Below are 21,861 nucleotides of genomic sequence, written 5' to 3'. Positions count from 1 at the left end.
ATAAAGGGCCGTTGAGCCAATGCGCCGTCGGTGCCGGGTTCGATACGGCCAAGCAATTGTGTCCCTGGCTGAAGTACATGATGTACCTTGGCCTTGCGTCATTTGTTTCTGACGTAGCGCCTCGGTTTCTTCTTATCAGTTTGTTCGTTCTGTCCCTGCATCGTCTTGATCTGCAAGGACATCGCAGTGCTTTGCCATCCATGAAGTCATTCTCATGACACCCGACAAACGGTTGATCGAATTGCTAGCGCAGTCGGATGGATATAAACTCAATGGAATACTACATGACCACCGGCCCGGCTCAGGCCCAGCACGTTTGAAGCGCCATCGATTGCACAGGCACCGCCAAGGACACCAAAGTCACTGGGCTCAACCCACTGTGGCCGTTCGAGGCTCCACTGAAAGGCCCCAAAGTCTCAACCGCCCTACGGCGCACTGCAGGCGACCGAACTGCCAACCGGCTCTCTTTCGTCCACTCCACCATTTCTCTTCTCTCGCTCCATCTTCTTTTCCCTCTCATTTCCCTCCATCTCCGACGCCGTTCTCTCCTCCGCCACTCCTCGCACGCCCTTTCAAACACCCGAACATCGCGATCCATCCCACAGCCTCGCGCTCTCTCGGCGACTGCCTCTTCTCGCTGCACAAGTCAATGGCCGGCGGCGTTCGCTAGGCGAGGACGGATACTGCGCGTGGGAGCATTCCCCGCAGTACCCGGACTTTCCTGGACCGAACGGATCCTTGAATCAAGAGCAACTGCGATATTCAGAGCGAGCCGGAGTGAGGAGCGAATCTTCTTTTCACTTTTCGAGATTTTCTAGATACAGCCGCAGAGCGGCGTCCTCGACGCCACACGCAGCGCCGTGGACAGTCTCTCGCGAGACGCAGCCGGACCGGATCAACAGTCAGCCAGTTTTGATATCATCTTTGCGAGCAGTCCTCGACACAACACCTCGTCACCATCGGCGCCTAATTCTAGCCTCCACGACAGCGTACAATCATCACATCGCTCGCCGTAACCACAGACTCCTCCTCTTCCGCCATTTCCAATTCTGGTGAGGGTGCTATGTCTCACGACCAGTCCTCCCAGCAAGCTCAGCCCTCGCCTGCAGATCATGCGTCACCTTCCTATCGACTCGCCGATCCTCCAATGCCCGCAATCGCCGGGGGCTTGACCCCGCTGCACCGATGGACACTCTCCGCCTCCGACTCCCAGTTCAACGCCCTCTCAGGAGCCATTGGCGGCTTCACGTCGGGTATCGTGACTTGTCCTCTTGATGTGATCAAGACGAAGCTGCAGGCCCAGGGTGGCTTCACCCTGGTGGACAAGGGCCGGCACGTCGGCCACCCGAAGCTGTACAATGGGCTGGTTGGGACAGCCAAGGTCATCCTGCGCGAGGAGGGCGTTCGCGGGTTGTACCGGGGTCTGGGGCCGATTGTGCTCGGATACCTGCCCACCTGGGCAGTGTGGTTTACCGTCTATAACAAGAGCAAGACGTTTTTATATCAGTACTATGGTGCGTGGGCAGAGTCTTCGTGCAATAGTTGCCGCTATTACTTGTCCCACTGACCCGTTAGACAGATAACCCTCACCTCATAAGCTTCTGGTCCTCCATTATTGCCGGCGCCAGCAGCACCATTGCCACGAACCCTATATGGGTCATCAAGACTCGTCTCATGTCGCAGAGCAATCCAAACACGGCTAGAGGCCATCACGCGTTTGCTCGTCCTGGCAATACCCCGACAGCAAGGCCGGTCATGCACGACTGGCACTACAGATCGACCATTGATGCGGCGAGGAAGATGTATACCTCGGAAGGCCTTTCCTCCTTCTACTCCGGCCTCACCCCGGCTCTTCTCGGCTTGACACACGTTGCCGTTCAGTTTCCCACGTATGAATTTCTCAAGACTACCTTCACCGGACAGGGGATGGGCGAAGTACAGGAAGGAGAAAAGGCACACTGGGTAGGCATCCTCTCGGCCTCCATCTTGTCCAAGATACTGGCCAGCAGCGCCACTTACCCGCATGAGGTCATTCGAACTCGGCTGCAGACCCAGAGACGGCCGGTAGCTGGCGAGACCTTCCTGGTGGACATGGCAGCTCCAGGAGCGAAGCCGGCGTCAGGGCCCAAGTATAAGGGCGTCATCATGACTTTTAGGACCATTCTCCACGAAGAAGGATGGCGGGCCTTTTACGCCGGCATGGGTACCAACATGATGCGAGCCGTTCCCGCTGCGACGGTAACAATGCTCACATACGAGTATGTGATGAGGGAGCTGAACAAGAAGAAGCTTCAAGCTCTGGAGATACAGCGGGCGCAGCAAGAGGCTTCATGACGGCCATTCGATGCGCGGGTTACGAATGCCGATCGTTGCATTGGGCGGCTCATGCGCAGAAGAGCATGCGAATGTGTTCCATTTGGCGGCTCTCTGTTTTTCATGTGTCCATGGGCATATGATTACGAAACAATGTGCAAAGGATCACAAGGGTAGATGCACCCTTATTTTGCGGTCGTCTTTCTCTCTATCCGCCCCCCCCCCCCCCCATTTTCGCCGAATTGTACGTTATAGAACACGTCTTTCCAAGCCGGGTTAACCGGATTTCGCAGCAGCGCCGCTCTCTATAAAACTTTGGGTCAGGTCTCTGTTAGCCACGTGTTGTTTTTATCTGCTTTTTCCTGTTTCTGCATCCGGAGGGAATTTGATGGACAGCGGGATTCTGTATCATGTCTCCTTTGCTCGGTCTCTGCTACAGAAGGATGGTGAGTGCACTGGAAGGGGGACGCGGATGGGTAGGAGGTGTTGACCATGCTGGGCATTTTAGCACGTCGCTGGGCTTTGTTTCTGCGAAAGAGGGAGCACTATTTGTGTATAATCTCTCAATAAGCAATGCAGACGAACACGCTATGGACAATTTTTCCAACAGTAATCATCGCTACATGGTATCTACGCCGCTTGTCAACGGTTTTGTGTGCGACCAAGACGTGAGGGATTGAATCAAACGGGGTGTTGAGACGTAGTCGGTAGTATCAGCCAGATGAAATGCTAAATGTTTGTTGCATGGTTTGACGGTGTAAATGTGGACTCGGACTTGATGGACAATTACAGATACCTGATATAGAAAAGTACATTGCCTGTAAGTGCAAGATGCGTTGATGATACCATCCGTAGATGGCTGAAGCTGTTTTTTTCCCGAAAAGGATATTTACAGACGTATAAATCACAGAACGCCGCACGGTACTCCGAATTCTCCAAACCAATGAATAAAATGTCATACAAATATCCGTCAACAGCCGCTCCCTTTTCAATACACACATGTGTCTCTACAGCATCGCCTTTGGAAAGTTCTTCATGGCCTGCCTCACGCCCAGATCCCCCAAAATCTCCTCGGCGCCGCCGAGGATGGCGTCGAACTTGTAGGTGCGGTTGAAGTGCTCAATGTACTTGCCCATGCCGGACTGGGTGAGGCCGCGGCCGCCCCAGATCTGGACGGCCTCGTCGGCGATCTCGTGGGCGGCGCGGGTGATGCTCATCTTGAGGAGGCCGATGGGGCCGGCGAGGTGCAGGGCCTGCTGCTTGTAGGGCATGTGGCACATTTGGTAGGTGATTGTCTCGAGCCAGGACTGGTTTGCCTCGACGAGGGCGATCATTTTGGCGAGTCTGTATGAATCTGTTAGCACTGACGATGCTCCTTCTTTTTCTTCCCTTCTGATGTGACTTGTTGACCAGCTAGGTCAAGTCCGTTGCTTGCTCAAAGGGGGGGGGGGGGACTCACTTTTGACGAATGACGGGCTGGTCAATGAGGCGCTTGCCAAAGACGATGCGCTGGTTGGACCACTTGAGGCACTCCTCGACGATGAAGCGCGAGGCGGCGATGGAGCCGCAGGACATGACCCAGCGCTCGTGGTTGAAGTTGCTGAGGATGACGTGGATGCCCTTATTCTCCTCGCCGAGCAGGTTCTCGACGGGGACCTTGACGTTGTCAAAGGTGATGTAGGCGGTGCCGGCGGCGGGCGAGTAGGACGTCTTGATGGGCTTGGTCTCGACGCCGGGGCCGCGCTCGATGAGCAGCACGCTGAGGGCCTTGCCGGTGCGGACGCCGACGACGAAGTAGTCGCAGAAGACGCCGTTGGTGATCCACTTCTTGGTGCCGTTGACGATCTGTAGATGGTTGAGGATGAGAAACAGCGATCTAATGTATGCTTGATAGGGGGGGAGGGTGATGAAAAGAACTTACATAGTGCTTGCCGTCGGGCGTCTTCTCGGCAGTGGTTCGCAGACCGGCGACGTCGGAGCCGGCAAAGGCCTCGGTAATGGCCAGGCAGAGCTTCTTCTTGCCGCTAAAGACCTCGCCGGCAATCTTGTTCTTCCAGGCCTCGTCGCGGGCAAAGTTGAGCACGGCGGTCAGGCCAATGGTCATGCCGGCCATGTTGCCGTCCTGGAAGCCGCGCATCATGGGGCGGCACATTTCCTGGCACATGACGAGGTCGTGGAAGTAGTCGAACTCGTCGCCCTTGACGGCGCCGTCGAGCAGGTTGACGCCGTGGAGGTGCTTGCCGGGGCCGAGGCGCATGTGCAGGATGCCGGCTTGGGCCATCTTGTCGATGACGGCCTGGCTGATGTGGCGGCCGGTGGCCTCGCACTCGAGGGCCTCGGGCTTGACGACCTCGTCGGTGAAGACGCGGATGGCGCGCTGCAGCCGGCGGTGCGACTCGTTGAAGTAGGGGCTCTTGAAGTGCGGCGAGAGCCACAGCGGCTCGCCGTAGGGCACGGGGCTGAGGTCGCCGGGCTTCGGGGTGATGACCTCGGGGGTCTCGCCCTGGACGGTGCCGATGGCCAGGTCGGCGTAGCGCGAGAGGACCTCGTGGCGGTGCAGGTTGTAGAAGGCCGAGGTGGCGTCCTGGCCGGCGACCTGCTTGAGGACGCTCTCGCCGCCGGGGTGGGCGTCGACGAAGTCGGTCAGGTCGTAGACGGTGCTGTCGATGATGCACCAGAGGGAATCGTCGGAGGTGTGGCTGCGCACCTCTTCGCGCGTGAAGGTCTTTGCCGGGGGAGCCATTGCGGGAGGAGGAAGAGGAGGAGGAGGAGGAGGAGGAGGGAAGTCTATGTCTTGTCTATATCAAGGGAGATGCTGTAGATTCGAGAGAAGCCAAGTTGGTGGAAGAGGAAGAAGGAGAACAGAAGAAGGAAGACGAGGGCAAGACAGTCAGCCTCAATTGACGCTGCATTCCAGCGGCACGAGGTTGCTTTTAAGTCTGGGGATGCTCGGATCTGATGCTCGGCGGCTGATGCATCTGGTTGGCCGTAAGCCGTCGAGCCTCGGCAGAAGCTGGGGCGGGTACCTTGGGGGGTTGAAATAGGCGGGCTGTGATTGGCTGAGGAGGGATGAAGCTGCTGATGCACCCCGGCGATGGTGGAGATGCAACATGAAGCATCTGTGCTCCGGATTCCGTTCACCGAAATGAGGGACATGGTCGACTCGATTCAAGTCTCCAGGCGTCTCTTGTATGGAGAAGGTGCCTTGTACTGTAGAGGAAGAATCTAGCCTGGAAGGAGACGAGAGCGGAGATGGTCGGAGTGCCATCGGCCGGGAGAGATTTGGAGAGTGTGGGGTTGCATCTCGCCCATCTCAAGTCTGGGGCATGTGAAACTCCCTGTTGCACAATGAATCGAGGACAGAGGATACTACTACTACCCCGAAATGATCAAGGCACAATTTCTGTAGCATGGAGAGTTCATAAGCCTGCCCAGCACAGATCCTTTACCTTTAACCTATTCCTCTTGCGTACCCTCTCCTACCTAACCTTGTCCACGCTATGCCCATGTCTACTTACACATGCCAACCGTGGTATCATGTCCAGCCACGTCTGTTGCGTCTAGGACCTGTCGACTGCGCCTCGAATTTTTTTTTTTTTTTTTTTTTTTTAACCACTAAGCCTCTGGACAATACTTCGACCATGATACACCCTCGACGACTTATAGGTGGCAAACATCCCACATGCAGAAAGATGCTTGACAAGACCGCTCCATGCCATAGATCGCGCCGCTATACTAAAGAGGGGGGCCCTGATGGATAGATGGACCCTTAAACCCGCACGAAGCCGTAGAATCCACTTGTCAACGATTCACTATTCGGAAAACAGTTCCGACCATTGTTTTCATTTTTTTTCTCACTTTTTCTTTCTCATAAAGTACACCATACAAGCAAAGTGACGTGTATTATCTGCACAATTGCATTACGGCTGACGGACTCACGTCTCGCACTCGCGTGTAAGCCGATGATTTGCGACAACTCACCACTGCTTTAGGTTGCAATAAGGTATATACCGTACATGGTTCGGGTCTTGGCCAGCGGTAGCTTACGCCTTGGTAGGTAAGTACTTGATACCAAATCGTTCCTTTTTTTCTTCTCTCTTTGGGTGGTTCTCCAAGGCTGGTGAAAGGTAACTTCAAGTACGCGAACGAGCAGCAGTCCAGTGACTGTTGTACCAGCTTCAACAACAGGTTGCACCCCCAGCACCTGACTTCAATGAGAAGGGGAAAAAAAATGCACATTATCATAATTCCATTGCAGATGCGACACGGCAAGCGCCGTCGTCTGTGGGCGTTTGGCCACCCTCCAGTCACCGGACCTGGTCGTGCCTCGTGGTCCGCGTGATCGACCAATGGCGCCCCTTTCGACTATCTGCCAATTTGGCCTCAATATCTCGCATCCCGCATATCGGATCCTTCTCACATATGTGCTGTTGGTTTAATATATGTTGTTTCTCTCTACTTCTGTCTCTGTTCAACTACATCTACTCAGCAGACCTGCATCTTTGCTCATCATTCCATTCTTCTGTCTCTTATACCACTTTGGGACAGCTTCCACCTCCCTCTGCCTCAGTCTCACCATCGCCATCCACCCTAGAGCCTCAAAAGTCAAGTGACACGATCCAACACACAGCTACCAACATCTACAAGTACTTACACACCTATTCAAAATGGACGCTTATGCAATGTACCCAGCTAGTCTCTCAAAACAAGCTTCGTCCAGGATATACCAAGACCTTTTGGCATCGCGAATCCACAGCCTGGTGCAGCTGGCATCAGACCGTTCGGTGAAGACAGCCGCCGCCATGGAGAGCTTCAAGCAGGTATAAGACGTTTCCCCCACCATGTTGTTTCATATCCCGCGGTTATTCTGTCACACATATGCTCTTCTGTACAACATCCGTGTCATTCAGCAGACTTGCGGGAAAAAGCAATCATCACAGGACCATCTTCAAATGACTCTCACAATGGAAGGATCGCTACTCACATCTGCTACAAACAGCGCAGGAAAACTGGCCCGAATTCCAAACCACGCGTGGGTATCATTGGTGCGGGATTGTCAGGCCTTCGGTGTGCGGATATACTGTTGCAGCATGGGTTCCAGGTGACCATCATCGAGGGCCGGGATCGCATCGGCGGCCGGCTGTATCAGGAGAGACTAGCAAACGGGCACTTGGTTGATATGGGACCAAACTGGATCCACGGCACCGACGACAACCCCATGTTGGATCTGGCGAAGCAGACGAGAACGGCTGTTGGAACCTGGGACCTGACGTCGTACGTCTTTGATGAGGCGGGCAGCCTGCTCCCAGTGCAAGAGGGAGAGACTTATGCCACCATGGTGTGGGACATTATCCAGGACGCTTTTGTCTACTCTAACAAGTCGTCTGCGGACATCGATGAAAGAGTAAGCCTGTTGGACTTTTTCAAAGAAAAGGTGGTAGAAAAGATTCCAGAAACCGAGGACAACTTCCAGAAGAAGCGAGAGACGGTGCTGCAGATGTCGGAGATGTGGGGAACATTCGTCGGCAGCCCTGTTGGTCAGCAGAGCTTGAAGTTCTTTTGGTTGGAGGAATGCATCGAAGGCGGTAAGTTGACGATGATATAATCCTTTGTTCTGGCCTGGGATGCATCGAGAAAACGGCGTTGTTTCGAGAGTAGCAGACAATGAACGAACACTGGACGGAAGCTGATCCAAGCACAGAGAACCTCTTTTGCGCGGGCACGTACCAAAAGATCCTGCAGGAGGTGGCAAGACCAGCGCTTTCAAAGGCAACCATATCGTTCAGTTCCGTGGCCACCAAAATATTCTCCCGAACAAAGCCAGACGACGAGGTCCGAGTCCAGCTCAAGGACGGCCAGACCTTGTTGTTTGACGAGCTCGTTGTCACATGCCCGCTGGGGTGGCTGAAACGGAATCTCACCGCATTCGACCCTCCCCTGCCGCCGGTGCTCACAAAGGCCATTGGCTCCATCGGCTACGGGAGCCTTGAAAAGGTTAGCCATGCTTTGACCTCGTCCATCGTCGTCGTTGTTGCTGGTTTCTGATGGCGAATGGGGACCGTTTATGCCAGACAATGCAGAGACGAAATCGCTAACCCGTCCCAGGTCTACATTAGCTTCCCTAAAGCATTCTGGCTGCCTGCCGAGGGCGATGGCCGCAGAGTCCAGGGATTTGCCCAGTGGATTGCGCCAAAGTATCATGCCGAGAACGCTCGGGGGTGGAATCAGGAGGTGGTTGAGCTGGCCAGCATCGCACCCGAAGCCGCTCACCCGACGCTGCTCTTCTACATTTACGGCGAGCAGTCCGACTTCCTGACAGCAAGGGTGGCCGAGCTGGAAAGCAGGGAGAAGAAGGATGCGTTCCTGCTCAACTTCTTCAAGCCGTACTATTCCAGGCTGCCGCAGTACTCTGAGGACTCGGCAGACTGCCAGCCTGTATGCTGTCTCGCAACGAACTGGGTCCGCGATGAGCTGGCCGGCCACGGCAGCTACTGCAATTTCCAGGTCGGCCTCACTCACGGCGACGAGGACATCAAGACGATGAGACACGGTCTGCCGGTGCAAGGGCTGTGGCTGGCAGGCGAGCACACGGCGCCCTTTGTCGCACTGGGCACCGCAACGGGGGCCTACTGGAGTGGCGAGTCGGTCGGCAAGAGGATAGCGGAAGCGTACAATTGCAGCCTGCAGGTGGCTCCAGGAGTCTGACCAGGGCTGGGCGGCGTCGAGATGCGTTGATGTACATACAGGAGCCTTCGGTATGCTGTAGATTAGGCGGCCATCGGGGTGCTCGTGCTATAAATATATGATATCGTCATCGTCATCCCGCGGCTTCGATTGGACGAGATGAATCGCCGTCGTCTCGATATGGGGAACACAGATGAGCCAATTCCGCAGGCAGCGTCTGCCTTCTTGCGACATGTGGTGAGTAGTAGCAGCACGGTAACAGCAGTCCATAGCAGCACCTGTGATTGTATGCTCAGATGCCCAACGACAAAGCTGCGTGCTGTCGTCGGTGCATGCGCAGATGCGTCTGTGGTTGGCCTTGGGCCGTATCTTATGTGCTGCCGTAACCCGCCGATCCACTGCTGGATGCATATGCCAGCAATCCGGACATTGGCTGGCCAACCGGCTCCAGGGGAACCGATGCGTGCGCTGTCTGGGGCTTGACTGTGCTGATGCTGATCGTGATAGGGAAAGCGGTGGTGTTTGTGATTGGGCGATTGGGCTGTTGCAGTGCCGATATCAGGCTGCCTAGAATGGGGTGAGGTGAAAGTGATTGGAGTTGCTGTACGTTAGCATGTGCCCTACCTTCCATATTATCAGCCCTGACTGGACGCTGCTTTCGAGAACCAGGCACTGTTCAAGTCTCACCATGGAAGACGGGATTGAGCATTGATCCGACTGCTTGTCCCGGTACTTGTACGTTGACGGGGGTTGGTCTAACACAGAGCAGGAGGAGAAGAGCAAGCAGAGGCCTGAACGTGCACCAGGTCATCCCGTTCCGAGTACCTGCACGTACATGTACAGCACCGAACAGCCTCGGTGGTTCCCTCGGTGTGCTAGGGCAGTGACACGCTGGTACGGGCTGGTACGCCCCGGACTGACGTCGCCAACGGCTATCGATAGCGGCCCCAGCGGTCAACTGACGCTGCAGCTCCCTGTCTCTGCCCTGCCATGGGGCATGACTCCCCGGCAGCGTCACGAGCTAGCGGGTGAATGGGGCTCCTCGGGGGTCTCTGGTGCAGGCGTAGCGCTGCCGCCATCGGCATAGCGGCGCTGGGGGTAGCGCCAGGTATCGCCTTAACTGCCTGCGCAGCTCCATGAGTTCATCCATGTTCCAGTCGCTGTCCAGCCCCTCGACCGCTCAACTGACTCTGGTTCCGCCTTGACCCAGTACCTGACCTTTACCTTTCGGGTTACCTTTCGCCTTTTACCTCTTTCCTCTACTCGTACACCTCGACCCCGACAAACTTCGTCCTTTCAACAAATCTTTTGTGGCTTCAGGCTGCGATAACGATAACAAAGCGACAACTTCCATCCCGCCTCAGCCCCCCAGCCAGCCCGAGCGGCCAGACCCTGTTGCGCCTGCTTGCTTCGACACGGAACCCTTCGCCTTTCATGCCTCGCTTTGTCTCCGTCTAATCATGAACCTCGTCCCCGCATTTGGCCGGGGGTCTGTTGATATCGCGCCTACCTCAGCGTTCGGCTGGCCGTCCTGGATCCGGTGACGAGTCGATTCGCCTTTCATTTATCTGCCCTTGTCCTCTCGAGCGGCCGGCCTGCTTTAGCCTCCCCTCCTCTCTGCCTACTTTCCGTCTCGATAACCCAGCGCTTCGAGACAAGCCCATCATGGCTGGGCTGTTCCAGTCGTTTCGGAGCTCCAGCATGCCCAAGCGGCTGCTGCGGTATGCCTTATCGCGGCTGGAGCTCCTCGACTCGGACGCGTTGGACATGGACAACCTAGATCTTGCCTTGGGGAGAAACACCGTCTTTGAATTCCGGGACGTTGGAGTCCAGCTAGATGTGAGTCTTTGCTTCCCGTGGTGTGGGATTGACCATCAGGCCATTTCCGGGGAACCTGGATGACGGAGCTGACTTCTACCTTAGAAGCTAGAGAAGCTGCTGAAGCTGCCCAAGACGTTTGCGCTGCAGAAAGCCAAGGTCCTCCTCCTCCGGGTCACCATTCCGATGGACTTTTACACGAGCCCTATCAGCATCGAGGTCGACGGCGTCGATGTCAAGCTGAAGGTGGTAGTTCCCGATGCCAAGGCCAAGTCGGGCCATCCGACCACGACGACCTCCGACGATGACGACGCCTCCGCCGCCGTCCCGAATACCGTTGATCTTGCGCAGTCGTTCCTCGAAACGCAGCCGTCGTCTGAGAGAAGGAAACTCGAAGCGGCGCTGGCTGCGGAAACACAAGACCTCGGCGCATCCGGATCCATGAGCGACGATAGCAGCGAAGATGAGCCGGTCGTGGGCACTGGCCAGCCACTGTCACTGCCGGGCTTTCTTGCCGGGTTTCTGCAAGGAATCGTTGATCGGATGCAAATCAAGATACAAGGCGTGGCGTTTCAGCTAGATATGGACATTCCGGTAGATATCAGTGCAGCGGCTACAGAGCCGGTGTCTTTCCAAATCGCGCTGGAGGGCATCGACATCGAAGGCGTCACCACGAAGAGCGAGGGATCACGAGCGTCGGCGGTAGCAGCACCCAAGGAAGGGAAGCGACAGATCTCCCTGGACAACGTCCGCGCATATTTGATATCCGAAGCCAACGTCTTTTCGACGTTAACCCGGTCTTCATCCATGACTTCGCCATCTGCAGCATCGTCGCCTGTTCATACACGGAATCCACCGTCAAGACAAGCTACACACCTCTCATTAGAGAGCTTCCAGGAGCCTGCTTTCGAGCCTACCTTTGCGCCTTCTTTCGTGCCTTCAGCATTGCCCTCGCATTCAGGCTACCTTGACCAGATCCAAGAATCACCTCGAGAAAGTGTTCACGGCCAGCAGATGTCGACGTCGCAAGCGAGTAGCAGCAATCCATCCATACAGTCACTACACGCAAGCTTCCTTGGTCACGGAACCGATATGCACGAATCGGACCAACCCAGCTATCCCTTGGCAGATAGTGAAGAAGCTCTTGGCATTCCGTATGAGTTTGAATGTGACGGCGGGCTTGATGACGAATGTCCTGCAACTCCCCGCGCTTCGCAGTCCCGAGAATTCAATTCCCCCGAGGATGCAATATTCCACTCTCCTGAGGACCCTGCCTTGAATCCTTCACCAATCCTACGAAGAGACTTTGATGACAGACTCTCGGTATCGCAAGATTATTTTGGGGAGCAGGAGATGGCCTCCTCCTCGTTATCGCAGCATCAAGAAGGTCTGGAGGATTTTGGTATCTACGGCCTTCAATCTTCACCGGATTCGGGATCCGAAGGTCGGGTCGAGCCAGGAGATCTGGTTGAGGATCTCGCACAGTCGCATCTGTATACTCATGAGGAGGCTGAGAGCATGTATATGAGTGCTTTCTCAAAAGCAGGGGGCCAGTCGTCGGATGACATATCAGAACTAGAGTCTTCGAGACACACTCTCCATCCAGCAGATGTGGAGGAACACACTCTCCATCCAGCGGACGTTGAGGAACGCACTCTCTCACCAGCAGACGTGGAGGAACATACTTTGCCTCCAGCGGATGTGGAGGAACATACTCTCCACCCAGTAGACGTGGAGGAACATGCACCCCCTCCAGCGGATGTGGAAGAGCGCACCCACCCTTCGGCGGACATGGACGAACATACTCTGCCTCTAGCGGACGTGGAGGAACACACCCTCTCTCCATTAGACGTGGATGAGCACACTTCCCCTTCGGCGGACGTTGGCGAACATACTCTGCCTCCGTCGGATGTAGACAGACATACAAATGAGTCGCCCACGGAGGAGAACACAGAGCTTATGCGGACTCCTCAAGCCCCTCAGGGGAAATTCAGCCAACCTCCGGCTCCATTCACCATGCCGGGAGGTTGGGATGACGATGCTTCGCAATATTTAGCTGAAACGGATAGAGCCGCGTCTCCTGCGCCAAGGACAGAGGGGCAGCAGTCAACCAGAAAGAGTATATCAGAACAACAGCCTCAGCCAGTGCCTGAAGCCGGAGCGGAGCCGGCAGCCGAATCCGCATTTGAGCAACAGAACCCAAGCTCTCCAGTAATTCCACGAGCTCCGGCGGGGGACGAAGGTGGTTTGAGGGACGCGGAAGAAGAATCGTCGCAGCTTGAGGATACGGCGACCCCGAAAGGGCCCACACGAGTTGTCAAGGAGATACTGCATCTCCAATCTGTCTCCGTCTACATCCCAACGGCACATCAGCATATCGAACTGGACGAAGATACGTCTGAATCAGTTGCAGAGCTTGCCCGAGCAATGAGCAACTCGGTATATCCTCAGGCTCCCGGAGCGTTCTCTGTGCATGCGCCCGTATCTGGCTCCGTGTTCGAACACAGGCCTCACCTACAGCAGACTCAGAGCGTCGATAATGTCTTGGAGGTGGACTTGTCACCAGTGTCCATTCGCTTTGATGCGTCACTCGCCTTTGTGCTTGCGATGATCGTGGGAAAGCTTCTAGATGCGGTGAAGAGCAAGCATCCGGTCGCGAAGCCTCATCAGGGTGCTGATACTGCACAGCAGCAGGAAAAAGTCCCCGAGGTCAGAGTAACGGTGCAGGAAGTATCTGTGGACTTCTTGAACAGACTGGCCGGAGTGGCAGACACCCCTCGGCGTCACCTGGATCCCTCGGCATTCATGTTTGATCACGAGGTTCTCCTGAATGCAACTCTGCGCAACTTGGGTGTTTCTGTGTCGCCTGTCAAGATACCATCACCGCATGCGGCTGGAGGAAGAGGAACAGGTGGAGAAGTTCAGGATGCTGTTCAAACAAGGATCGATGTGGAAACTTTCCGCTTTGGATACAGCAACGGCGACATCATCTCCTTTGACAAAGCTGCGCAGATGAGCACGTCTGTCCGGGATACTTTCCTCTCGAATGGACACGATATCGCCATCAAAATGGCACAAGCCAAGGACAGTATCAGAACGGAGATCGAGACGCTGCCATTGGTCGTTCATGTGGACTTGCAACGACTGGACGAGACGTTCAGCTGGTTTGGAGGTCTAAGTAGCTTCCTCAATATGAGCGCTTCCATGACTTCTAGCCCGTCGCCTACACCCAAATCACCGTCAAAGCCAGCGCAGCGCCCCAAGGGCGTACGCTTCGAGACACCCATCAACCCGGACGACAAATCTGCCGTTTCCGAAAACAAGATCAACATGCGCATAGGTGGCTCCTATATCGAGCTTGTTGGCAGGGAATGCAGCTTCGTCGCAGAGAGCAACGCCATCAAGTTCATCAACAGGGAACGAGGCGCCGGAGTAAGCTGCAGCAGGATGCGCGTGTCTGGTCCATATCTCAAGAACTCGATGGCGAAGCCTGCTATTAACACGGAGATCGGCGGCGTGCGGTTGGAGTTTGTCACCACGCCGAACGATTCGGACCTCGAGAGGCTACTTGGCTTGATAACGCCCTCCAAGGCCAAGTTTGACCACGGGAGCGACGAGATCATGGTTGACACCCTCATCCGGCAACGGAGAAAGGGGTCGGTGCTCAGGGTCGGAGTAGAAACGTTGAATGTGCGGGTGAAGAACCTGGCTCAGCTCGAGGTGCTCCCGGCCCTGGCCGAAGAACTAGCCAAGCTGTCAACCGTAGCAAAATATCTCCCAGAAGATGACAGGCCCGGGCTTATGACGCTTGCGAAAGTCCAGGAGCTTGGCGCGAGCGTCGAGCTTGGTGGCACCTTTGGGCAACTCAGCGGTGAACTCAAGGAGCTTGAGGCTGCCCACATCAGTATTCCGTCGCTGGTGGCAGTTGCGGTATCGGGCATCTCCGTCAAACGCAACAAGACGGAGGAGCTCATTAGTTCTTCGGTTCTGTATCCTTCAGCGGAGATTGCGAATCGTGGGCCAGTCATCATGGCAAGAATGATCGGTGACGACATTGAGCCCATTGTCAAGCTGAATCTGCAAGACATTAGCATCGAGTACCGCGTTCCGACGATTATGGACATTCTCGGTCTCGCAAACGATGCTACGCCGCAGGATTTCGAAGAGAGCCTGGCCGCCTCGGTCGCCAGTCTCGGCGATCAAGCTCATGCAGCCCTGGCACGCCAGCAGCCCCTATCGCCAACACATGCTCCCTCGAAACAGAGCAAGCCACTTACTCTGGATGTATCATTTCGGGACTGCCTTGTTGGCTTGAACCCACTGAACCAAAAGTCAAAGATGGTGCTCGTGTTCACAGACGCTCGACTTGCCGTGGTCCTTCCCAAGGATGAAGTCACACAGGTGACTCTGGATGTCAACAAGGCATCAATCTTACTCACCGACGATGCCTCGCTGACCTCTTCGGATTACCGCCCCTCGTCGAGCGCAAGGCGCCGAGCGTCCTCTTCGGCATCCCCTCAAGCAGTCTCATTGAGCGCTCAAGGCTTTGTGGACATCTGCTACATGTCGTCAGCAAAGGTAACTGTTGTTGTTGCTCCGGGTATAGATGGCGAGAAGCAGGTGGAGGTCGAAGTCCGAGATGACCTCTTGGTGTTGGAGACTTGCGCAGATTCTACCCAGACTCTGATAAGCTTAGCTAATGCACTTTCGCCGCCGACGCCGCCCAGCAAAGAGAACAAGTACAGGACCAAGGTGATGCCCGTGCAGGACTTGCTTGCTTCGATTTCGGCAGAGGCGTTCGGGAAGCCGGAGGGGGAATACGACTTTGATCAAGACTTTGCCGGTGCCCAGGAAATGGCCAAGAGCCAGTCCGAGGCCGACTTTGGGGTGGACAACAATTTCCCCATCGAGTCGCAATTCTATGGGGATGAAACCGACGGAGAGGAGCTGTTCGACGCCATGAAGCTTTCTGCCACATCGCGAGATACCCGAATGCAAGATACTCAGGAGGGCGTCTTGATCACGGGACTCGATCGTTCTCGCAGCTACGTCTCAGAAGGAAGCGATGATTTGGCCTTTAAGGAAGACTTTTTCAATGATACCGCGCCTGACGAGCATGGTGCCAAGATATGGAACTCGATCAAGAATTCATACGACAAGGCTCCTCCTAACCTGGTCAAACGCAGCCCCCTGAAAGTGTCCGTGAGAGATGTCCACGTTATCTGGAACCTGTTTGACGGCTATGACTGGACTCATACTCGCGACACGATCAGCAAGGCCGTCCACGACGTGGAGACCAAGGTGTATGAGCGCCAAGCACGACTCGGCGGGCGGCAGGTCTTTGAAGAGGAGATTGAAGACGAAGAGACCATTGGCGACTTCCTATTCAACTCCATCTACATTGGAATTCCGGCGAGTCGGGACCCCCAAGAGCTGTCTCGTGCAATCAACGAAGGTCTAGCCGATAATGCAACGGAGACGGAGTCGATTGCTACAACAGCAGTGACGACGTCGACGAACCGGACAGTCCGCAGGGGGCATCCCAAGTCGCGCCGCCTCAAGCTACAACGAAGCAAGCACCACAAGATCACCTTCGAGCTCCAGGGCGTCAACGTGGACATGGTTGCGTTCCCCCCTGGCACCGGAGAAACGCAGAGCAGTGTCGACATCCGCGTCCAGAACCTTGACATCTTTGACCACGTCCCCACATCCACATGGAAGAAGTTTGTGACATACGACCGAGACCAGGGAGAACGTGAGATGGGCACCAGCATGGTGCATCTCGAGCTCTTGACAGTGAAGCCGCTGCCAGAACTGGGAGCTTCGGAGATTGTCCTCCGAGCGACGGTGTTGCCCCTGAGGCTCCACGTCGACCAAGATGCGCTCGACTTCATCACTCGCTTCTTCGAGTTCAAGGATGATAGCGTTCCGGTGCATTCGTCGCCCAGCGACGTGCCTTTTCTACAAAGGGCCGAGGTGCACGATATTCCCGTGAAGCTAGACTTCAAGCCAAAGCGAGTGGACTATGCCGGTCTTCGGTCTGGCCACACGACCGAGTTTATGAACTTCATCACGCTGGAAGAGTCTAGGATGGTCCTTCGGCATACAATCATTTACGGGGTATCTGGCTTTGACCGGCTGGGCAAGACGCTCAACGACATTTGGACGCCAGACGTCCGAAACAACCAACTGCCGGGTGTCGTGGCAGGCCTGGCGCCCGTGAGGTCTCTGGTCAACATTGGCAGCGGCTTCAAGGACTTGATCGAGATTCCTCTCAAGGAATACCAGAAGGATGGCCGCATCATTCGAAGCATCTCCAAGGGAGCGGCAGCGTTCGCGCGCACCACCGGCACGGAGCTGGTCAAGTTTGGAGCGAAACTGGCCGTTGGTACGCAGTACGCTCTGCAAGGGGCGGAGGACATGCTCACCACCGGGATTAAGCCTGACGACGGTTGGGATGATGACGACCCCGATGCCGAAGACAAGAAGCAAATCTCGATATATGCGGATCATCCTACGGGGGTGATCCAAGGCATCCGGGGTGGCTACAGATCGCTTGCTCGGGACGTGAATCTGGCACGAGATGCCATCATTGCAGTGCCAGGAGAGGTGATGGAGAGCCAGACGGCTACGGGAGCCGCCAAGGCAGTGCTGCGACGAGCGCCCACCATCATTTTCCGACCTGCGGTGGGTGTCTCCAAGGCCATTGGACAGACATTGATGGGAGCAACGAACTCGATTGATCCACACAATCAGCGCAGAATTGATGAGGTTTGTTTCTCGGGGATATCCCTGATGCAGGTATGGCATGGAGTGGCTAACAGTTTGGCAGAAATACAAGAAACATTAGATCGCGGCTGGAGACTTGTCTTCTCGAGAAGAAGTAGTTGGATGTGTGGCCATTGCGAGTGCTGTATACGCGAGAGAAGCATTGTTTAGAGCTGATTGTGGCAGCCGGCTTATCAAGCGACGAAGTCTTTTTCGACGAAAAGCACAGGGGGTAGAACCCTCTCCTTTACCTGGCTTTTCTTGTCTTTTGGAGCCGTATAATGGGCATCGTGTTGTGCTTTGATTTGTGGAGGGGCAGCTTTGATGGCAATGATGTCTGGTCCTTTTTTTGGTTTACTCTTTTCATCAGGTTGGGGTTGGCGTTTTGGGATGTCGAACTATACCTGAACAGAATGATGTCTGTGTTTTTGCTTTATCTTGGGTACTGCTATGTGGATTGGGAGGGACGAATGGATTATTGGGATGTTGTATGGGCAGATTTCAGAATGACAGCTTGAGAGCACCACCAGATTACAAGATAGACAGCGCCTACGCGTATGGATCTGATATATGGACTTTTGTTTAACGATGCTTGCCATATCCATTGGGGCCCTCAACCGCGCGTCAGCCACAGAAACACGGCGGGAGACTCGACTGTTGCGCCCCGGTATCAGACCAAGTTGTCGGGGTCAACGTAGAAAGCCTTGGTCAAACTGTCCACGGCCTTGTCGATATCGCCTCCCCAACTCTCCTTACCCGCCTCAATCACCCTCTGCCGACTCCTGAGCAGCTCCTGAGCCACATCAGACCACTCCAAGCGCGTCTTGCTGGGCTTCAAGTCGGACATTGACAGATCGAGATCAACCGGCACAAGGTTTCCGCGCTGCTTGACAATCCTGCCATCGACAATGACCGTCTCGATATCCGCAATGCTCGAGTGCAGTACGATCGCCGCGACGGGGTCCTCCTCCGCAGCGCAGACCATGCCAGGCGTGCGACCATCGAAGATGACAATATCGGCCAATTTCCCCTGTGTCAATGATCCGAGCTGGGCTTCCATGCCAACGGCCCTCGCGCCGCCCAACGTACCAAGCTGAAAGACGTCGTGAACAGATAGATCCAGATGCCTGGGCGCTTTCCCCTGCTCGACGAGCGCGGCGTTGCGGAGTCCGCGTTCGGCTTGTAGGGCGAGACGCATTTGGGTGACGAGGCTGGAGCCGTTGTTGCTGTGGCAGTCGATGCCGAGGGAGCTGATGGATGCCGTGTCGTGGCGGAAGCAGACTGGGTGGCCGAGGCCCATCTGGAGTTCGGTGTCGGGGGTGGAGGAGATGCTTGCTTTGGAGGCGGAGAGCTTTTGGGCGTCGAGGGGGGTGAGGTTCGTGGCGTGGGAGAGGAGGATGTCGGGGGCGAGGAGGGAAAGGCTTTCTAGCATGTCTACGATGGAGGTTTGGCCTTTGATACTGTTAGTTGGTTGATTGGTTGCGGGATGGGATGAGTGAACGAGGAGGATGAGTTACCGAAGATTGCGCCGCGGGTGTAGTGCGTTGTCATGACTTTTGCGCCGGCTCGTCGACATCGTTGATAGAGATCTGTGACCGTCTCCTTGGGGAGAAAGAGGGCGTCGAAGGCGAGACCAACGTTGACGCGGCCGTCGCCGTAGGGGCCGTCCTTGATGAGCTCTTCGGCTTGGTCGACGGCCCAGGAGGGCAGGATGTCCGGGTTGAGGGTGAGTTCGGGGTCCCATTGCTGGACTCGGGTGGTGGGTGCGTAGCAGAAGGTGGAGCGGATTCCTGATGATATGGCTGCTGCGAGGGCGTTTGTGTCTTTGAAGCTGTTAGATTTTCACTTTCCTTTGGGTTTTGAAAGGACGGAATAGGGGGGGGGGGAGAGTTGAGTTGATAGTTACTGTGAGCTGGGGAGTAGTTCATGTGTGCGTGGTCGACGACTGTTGTTGTTCCTGCGTTTAATGCCTCGAGACAGCCGCCTAGTTCTCCCCAGAAGATGTCTTCCGGGGTGTAATTGTATGATTGCATGTTGCCTAACAAACACATGTCAAGTCTTTGCTCATATCTTCAAAGAGATGGAAGTCCGGGCTACTGACCAGTCGGCACATACTCAATCAGGGTATGGTCCGCATGCCGTCCCTTGAGCTGCGTCTGCCACACATGGTGATGCGTGTCGATGAAGCCGGGAGACACAATCTTGCCGGTGCAGTCGATGACTTGGGTCTCGGCGGAGGGAGCGTCGATGTGGGCTGCAATGCGGGCAATCTTGTTCCCTTGGATGAGGAGGGAGTGGTTGCGGAGTGGTACGGCCGGTTTATTCCCAGTTGGACCTGGGACTAGGATGGTGCCGTTGCGGAGGAGGATGGAGGTGGTGGTTGACATGGTGGGCGATGTTGCAAAGGCTATTGTTCCTCGAAAGCGAAGGCGTTTGAACTGTTGGCGTTTTGGGGAGAGTTCGCTGCTCACGCATGGGGGCTTGGGGTGAAAGTTGTTTGTTTGTTTATATAGTTGTGACACTTGCGCAGACGACAAAATAAAGGACTTGTAGGCCGATGCGGAGAAGATATTTCTAAGCCGGAGTTATGTTATGTCCAGGAGGAGATGTTTGTGAAGACGGGTCGGCACGGGCAGGTTTGGGGGCTATTTTGAGGCGCGTCAGAGTGACATGAAACTACCCATCTTGGTTCAGCTATTCGGAGATAAAGACTGGTTGAGACATCCTAACGGAGCCTAGTTGTCTTTCTTGCTAACAACATCTTGATGCAGTTGTATCTGATAAGAATCCATGGAATCTTGAAAACGATTTGAGGAGCTGGCCCTGAAGCTCGCATATTGTCAACATGACTTCTCAAGATGTTGGTGAGCAACGTCTCACCAGGCTCAACTCAACAACATGGGAGTCCAAGACATGCAACCCGCAGAGTAAATGAGACTAAGGCTCATCGAGTCTTCTAGACCGAGATTCTTCTCAAATCGTAGCCATCTGGAAAAGGCAATTTATAATCACGAGTCAATGTCAGTTGATATTTCAAGCAAACAATCCAGGAAAGATGTGTATGGCTTCGTCAGATCTGGGCCGCTGTCGTATTCCCAATCGTGAATACACAGTTCGAACGTGTCCGACAGTGTTAGCCGCTCGCTCGAACGGAGTTTTTTTTCTAGTAACGACGGCGATAAAAACCGGTGGACTTTATAAGTTGGTAAATGTCCGGTTGGATAAGCCTTAAAGGACCGGCAGGGACGGGACTTACACATGGCAGTTCTCATACGAAACAGCAAATCAGACTGTAACAAGATACTGACACAACCAGAGCATTCTCATGATGGCTCCCGAATCCGTCTTTGACCATGTCATTCTCCTTGTTCCGCACGAGCAGCTCGTTTCGCCTCCACACTGGCTCTCTGATGCCTTCACCATTCTTGACGGCGGGGTGCACGAGGGTGGTCTGACGGAGAACAAGCTCGTCGTCTTTCAAGACGGCGTCTACTTGGAGCTCATCGCCTTTGTGGACGGTGCAAGTCCTCAGCACAGGGCGATGCATCCGTGGGGGAAGCAGCCCGAGGGACGCATTATCCACTGGGCTCACACCATCCTCAACCACGAAGAGGGCCAAGGCTCGAAAGCAACCGAGCAGAGCTTCCGCGCCGTCCAGGCAAGGATCGAGGATGCAAAGGTGGGAATCAAGTACCTTGATCCGGAGCCTGGATTCAGGACAATGGCGGATGGCTCGAAGAGGATTTGGGCCAATGCTATACCCAGCTTTGACGACTACGAAGGGCCGGTTTGGATCAATCAGCTGCCGTTCTGGACGTTTGATCGGACTCCGCGATCTTTACGAGTGCCTGCCACGCCGGAGAACACGGCTCATCCTTCGGGCGTCGTTGGTGTTGCTGCCGTCTCGCTGTTTGTTAAAGACAAGCAGACGGTGGAGAACATGGTCCCTTTTTACGACGCTATATTCAACGAGGCTGCTGTCGAGGAGACGCCGTCTGACAATGTTGAGCGGTGTAGATGGGATGCTGCGGCGCCTGCGCATGGAGAGTTTGGGAAGAGGCGCTTTTTTCTCTATCATGCGGTGGAAGATGCGTTTACGGAGGAGGAGATGGCGGAGGCGGGTGGAGATGTGCCTGACATCTTCATCAAGCTGTCCTTGTATACCAAGGGAGAGGCGGGAACGGTAAAGGGGAGGTTTGTGAAGGGTACACTCATTACGTTCGAGTTGATTCCTACGACATCTCCTTAACATAGCAGCCATTGGGATATGTCTCTCTT

General features: G+C 55.1%; 6 protein-coding genes across 6 annotated transcripts; 4 read left to right on the top strand and 2 right to left on the bottom strand.

Moving 5' to 3' along the window:
• Positions 1-1,063: 1,063 nt before the first annotated feature.
• On the top strand, positions 1,064-2,334 carry CCMA1212_001126 (Mitochondrial nicotinamide adenine dinucleotide transporter 1; the record flags this gene model as incomplete). Its single annotated transcript, XM_073698560.1, has 2 exons — positions 1,064-1,514; positions 1,580-2,334. The coding sequence occupies 2 exons, from the start codon at positions 1,064-1,066 to the stop codon at positions 2,332-2,334; spliced, it is 1,206 nt and encodes a 401-aa protein (XP_073563094.1).
• Positions 2,335-3,320: 986 nt separating this feature from the next.
• CCMA1212_001125 (Very long-chain specific acyl-CoA dehydrogenase) lies at positions 3,321-5,225 on the bottom strand (the record flags this gene model as incomplete). The annotated part of the gene is made up of 4 exons (XM_073698559.1): positions 3,321-3,657; positions 3,773-4,158; positions 4,235-5,100; positions 5,219-5,225. 4 exons carry the CDS (start codon positions 5,223-5,225, stop codon positions 3,321-3,323), a joined length of 1,596 nt encoding a protein of 531 aa, XP_073563093.1.
• A 1,755-nt stretch (positions 5,226-6,980) lies between these two features.
• CCMA1212_001124 (putative polyamine oxidase 4) lies at positions 6,981-9,018 on the top strand (the record flags this gene model as incomplete). The annotated part of the gene is made up of 4 exons (XM_073698558.1): positions 6,981-7,133; positions 7,313-7,898; positions 8,000-8,307; positions 8,419-9,018. 4 exons carry the CDS (start codon positions 6,981-6,983, stop codon positions 9,016-9,018), a joined length of 1,647 nt encoding a protein of 548 aa, XP_073563092.1.
• Positions 9,019-10,029: 1,011 nt separating this feature from the next.
• CCMA1212_001123 (Autophagy-related protein 2) lies at positions 10,030-17,665 on the top strand (the record flags this gene model as incomplete). Its single annotated transcript, XM_073698557.1, has 5 exons — positions 10,030-10,105; positions 10,208-10,449; positions 10,513-10,836; positions 10,924-17,586; positions 17,648-17,665. The coding sequence occupies 5 exons, from the start codon at positions 10,030-10,032 to the stop codon at positions 17,663-17,665; spliced, it is 7,323 nt and encodes a 2,440-aa protein (XP_073563099.1).
• A 588-nt stretch (positions 17,666-18,253) lies between these two features.
• Positions 18,254-19,970, bottom strand: CCMA1212_001122 (5-methylthioadenosine/S-adenosylhomocysteine deaminase; the record flags this gene model as incomplete). The annotated part of the gene is made up of 4 exons (XM_073698556.1): positions 18,254-19,035; positions 19,101-19,406; positions 19,490-19,621; positions 19,685-19,970. The coding sequence occupies 4 exons, from the start codon at positions 19,968-19,970 to the stop codon at positions 18,254-18,256; spliced, it is 1,506 nt and encodes a 501-aa protein (XP_073563098.1).
• A 941-nt stretch (positions 19,971-20,911) lies between these two features.
• On the top strand, positions 20,912-21,832 carry CCMA1212_001121 (uncharacterized protein; the record flags this gene model as incomplete). Its single annotated transcript, XM_073698555.1, has 1 exon — positions 20,912-21,832. The coding sequence occupies one exon, from the start codon at positions 20,912-20,914 to the stop codon at positions 21,830-21,832; it is 921 nt and encodes a 306-aa protein (XP_073563097.1).
• Positions 21,833-21,861: the final 29 nt, after the last annotated feature.

This window comes from Trichoderma ghanense (assembly GCF_004382785.1).
Source record: "Trichoderma ghanense strain CCMA-1212 chromosome Unknown scaffold_0, whole genome shotgun sequence".
In the NCBI taxonomy this organism is placed as follows: Eukaryota; Fungi; Ascomycota; class Sordariomycetes; order Hypocreales; family Hypocreaceae; genus Trichoderma; species Trichoderma ghanense.
The sequence above is the reverse complement of the archived record's forward strand: the minus strand, read 5'-3'. Positions and strand labels throughout refer to the sequence as shown.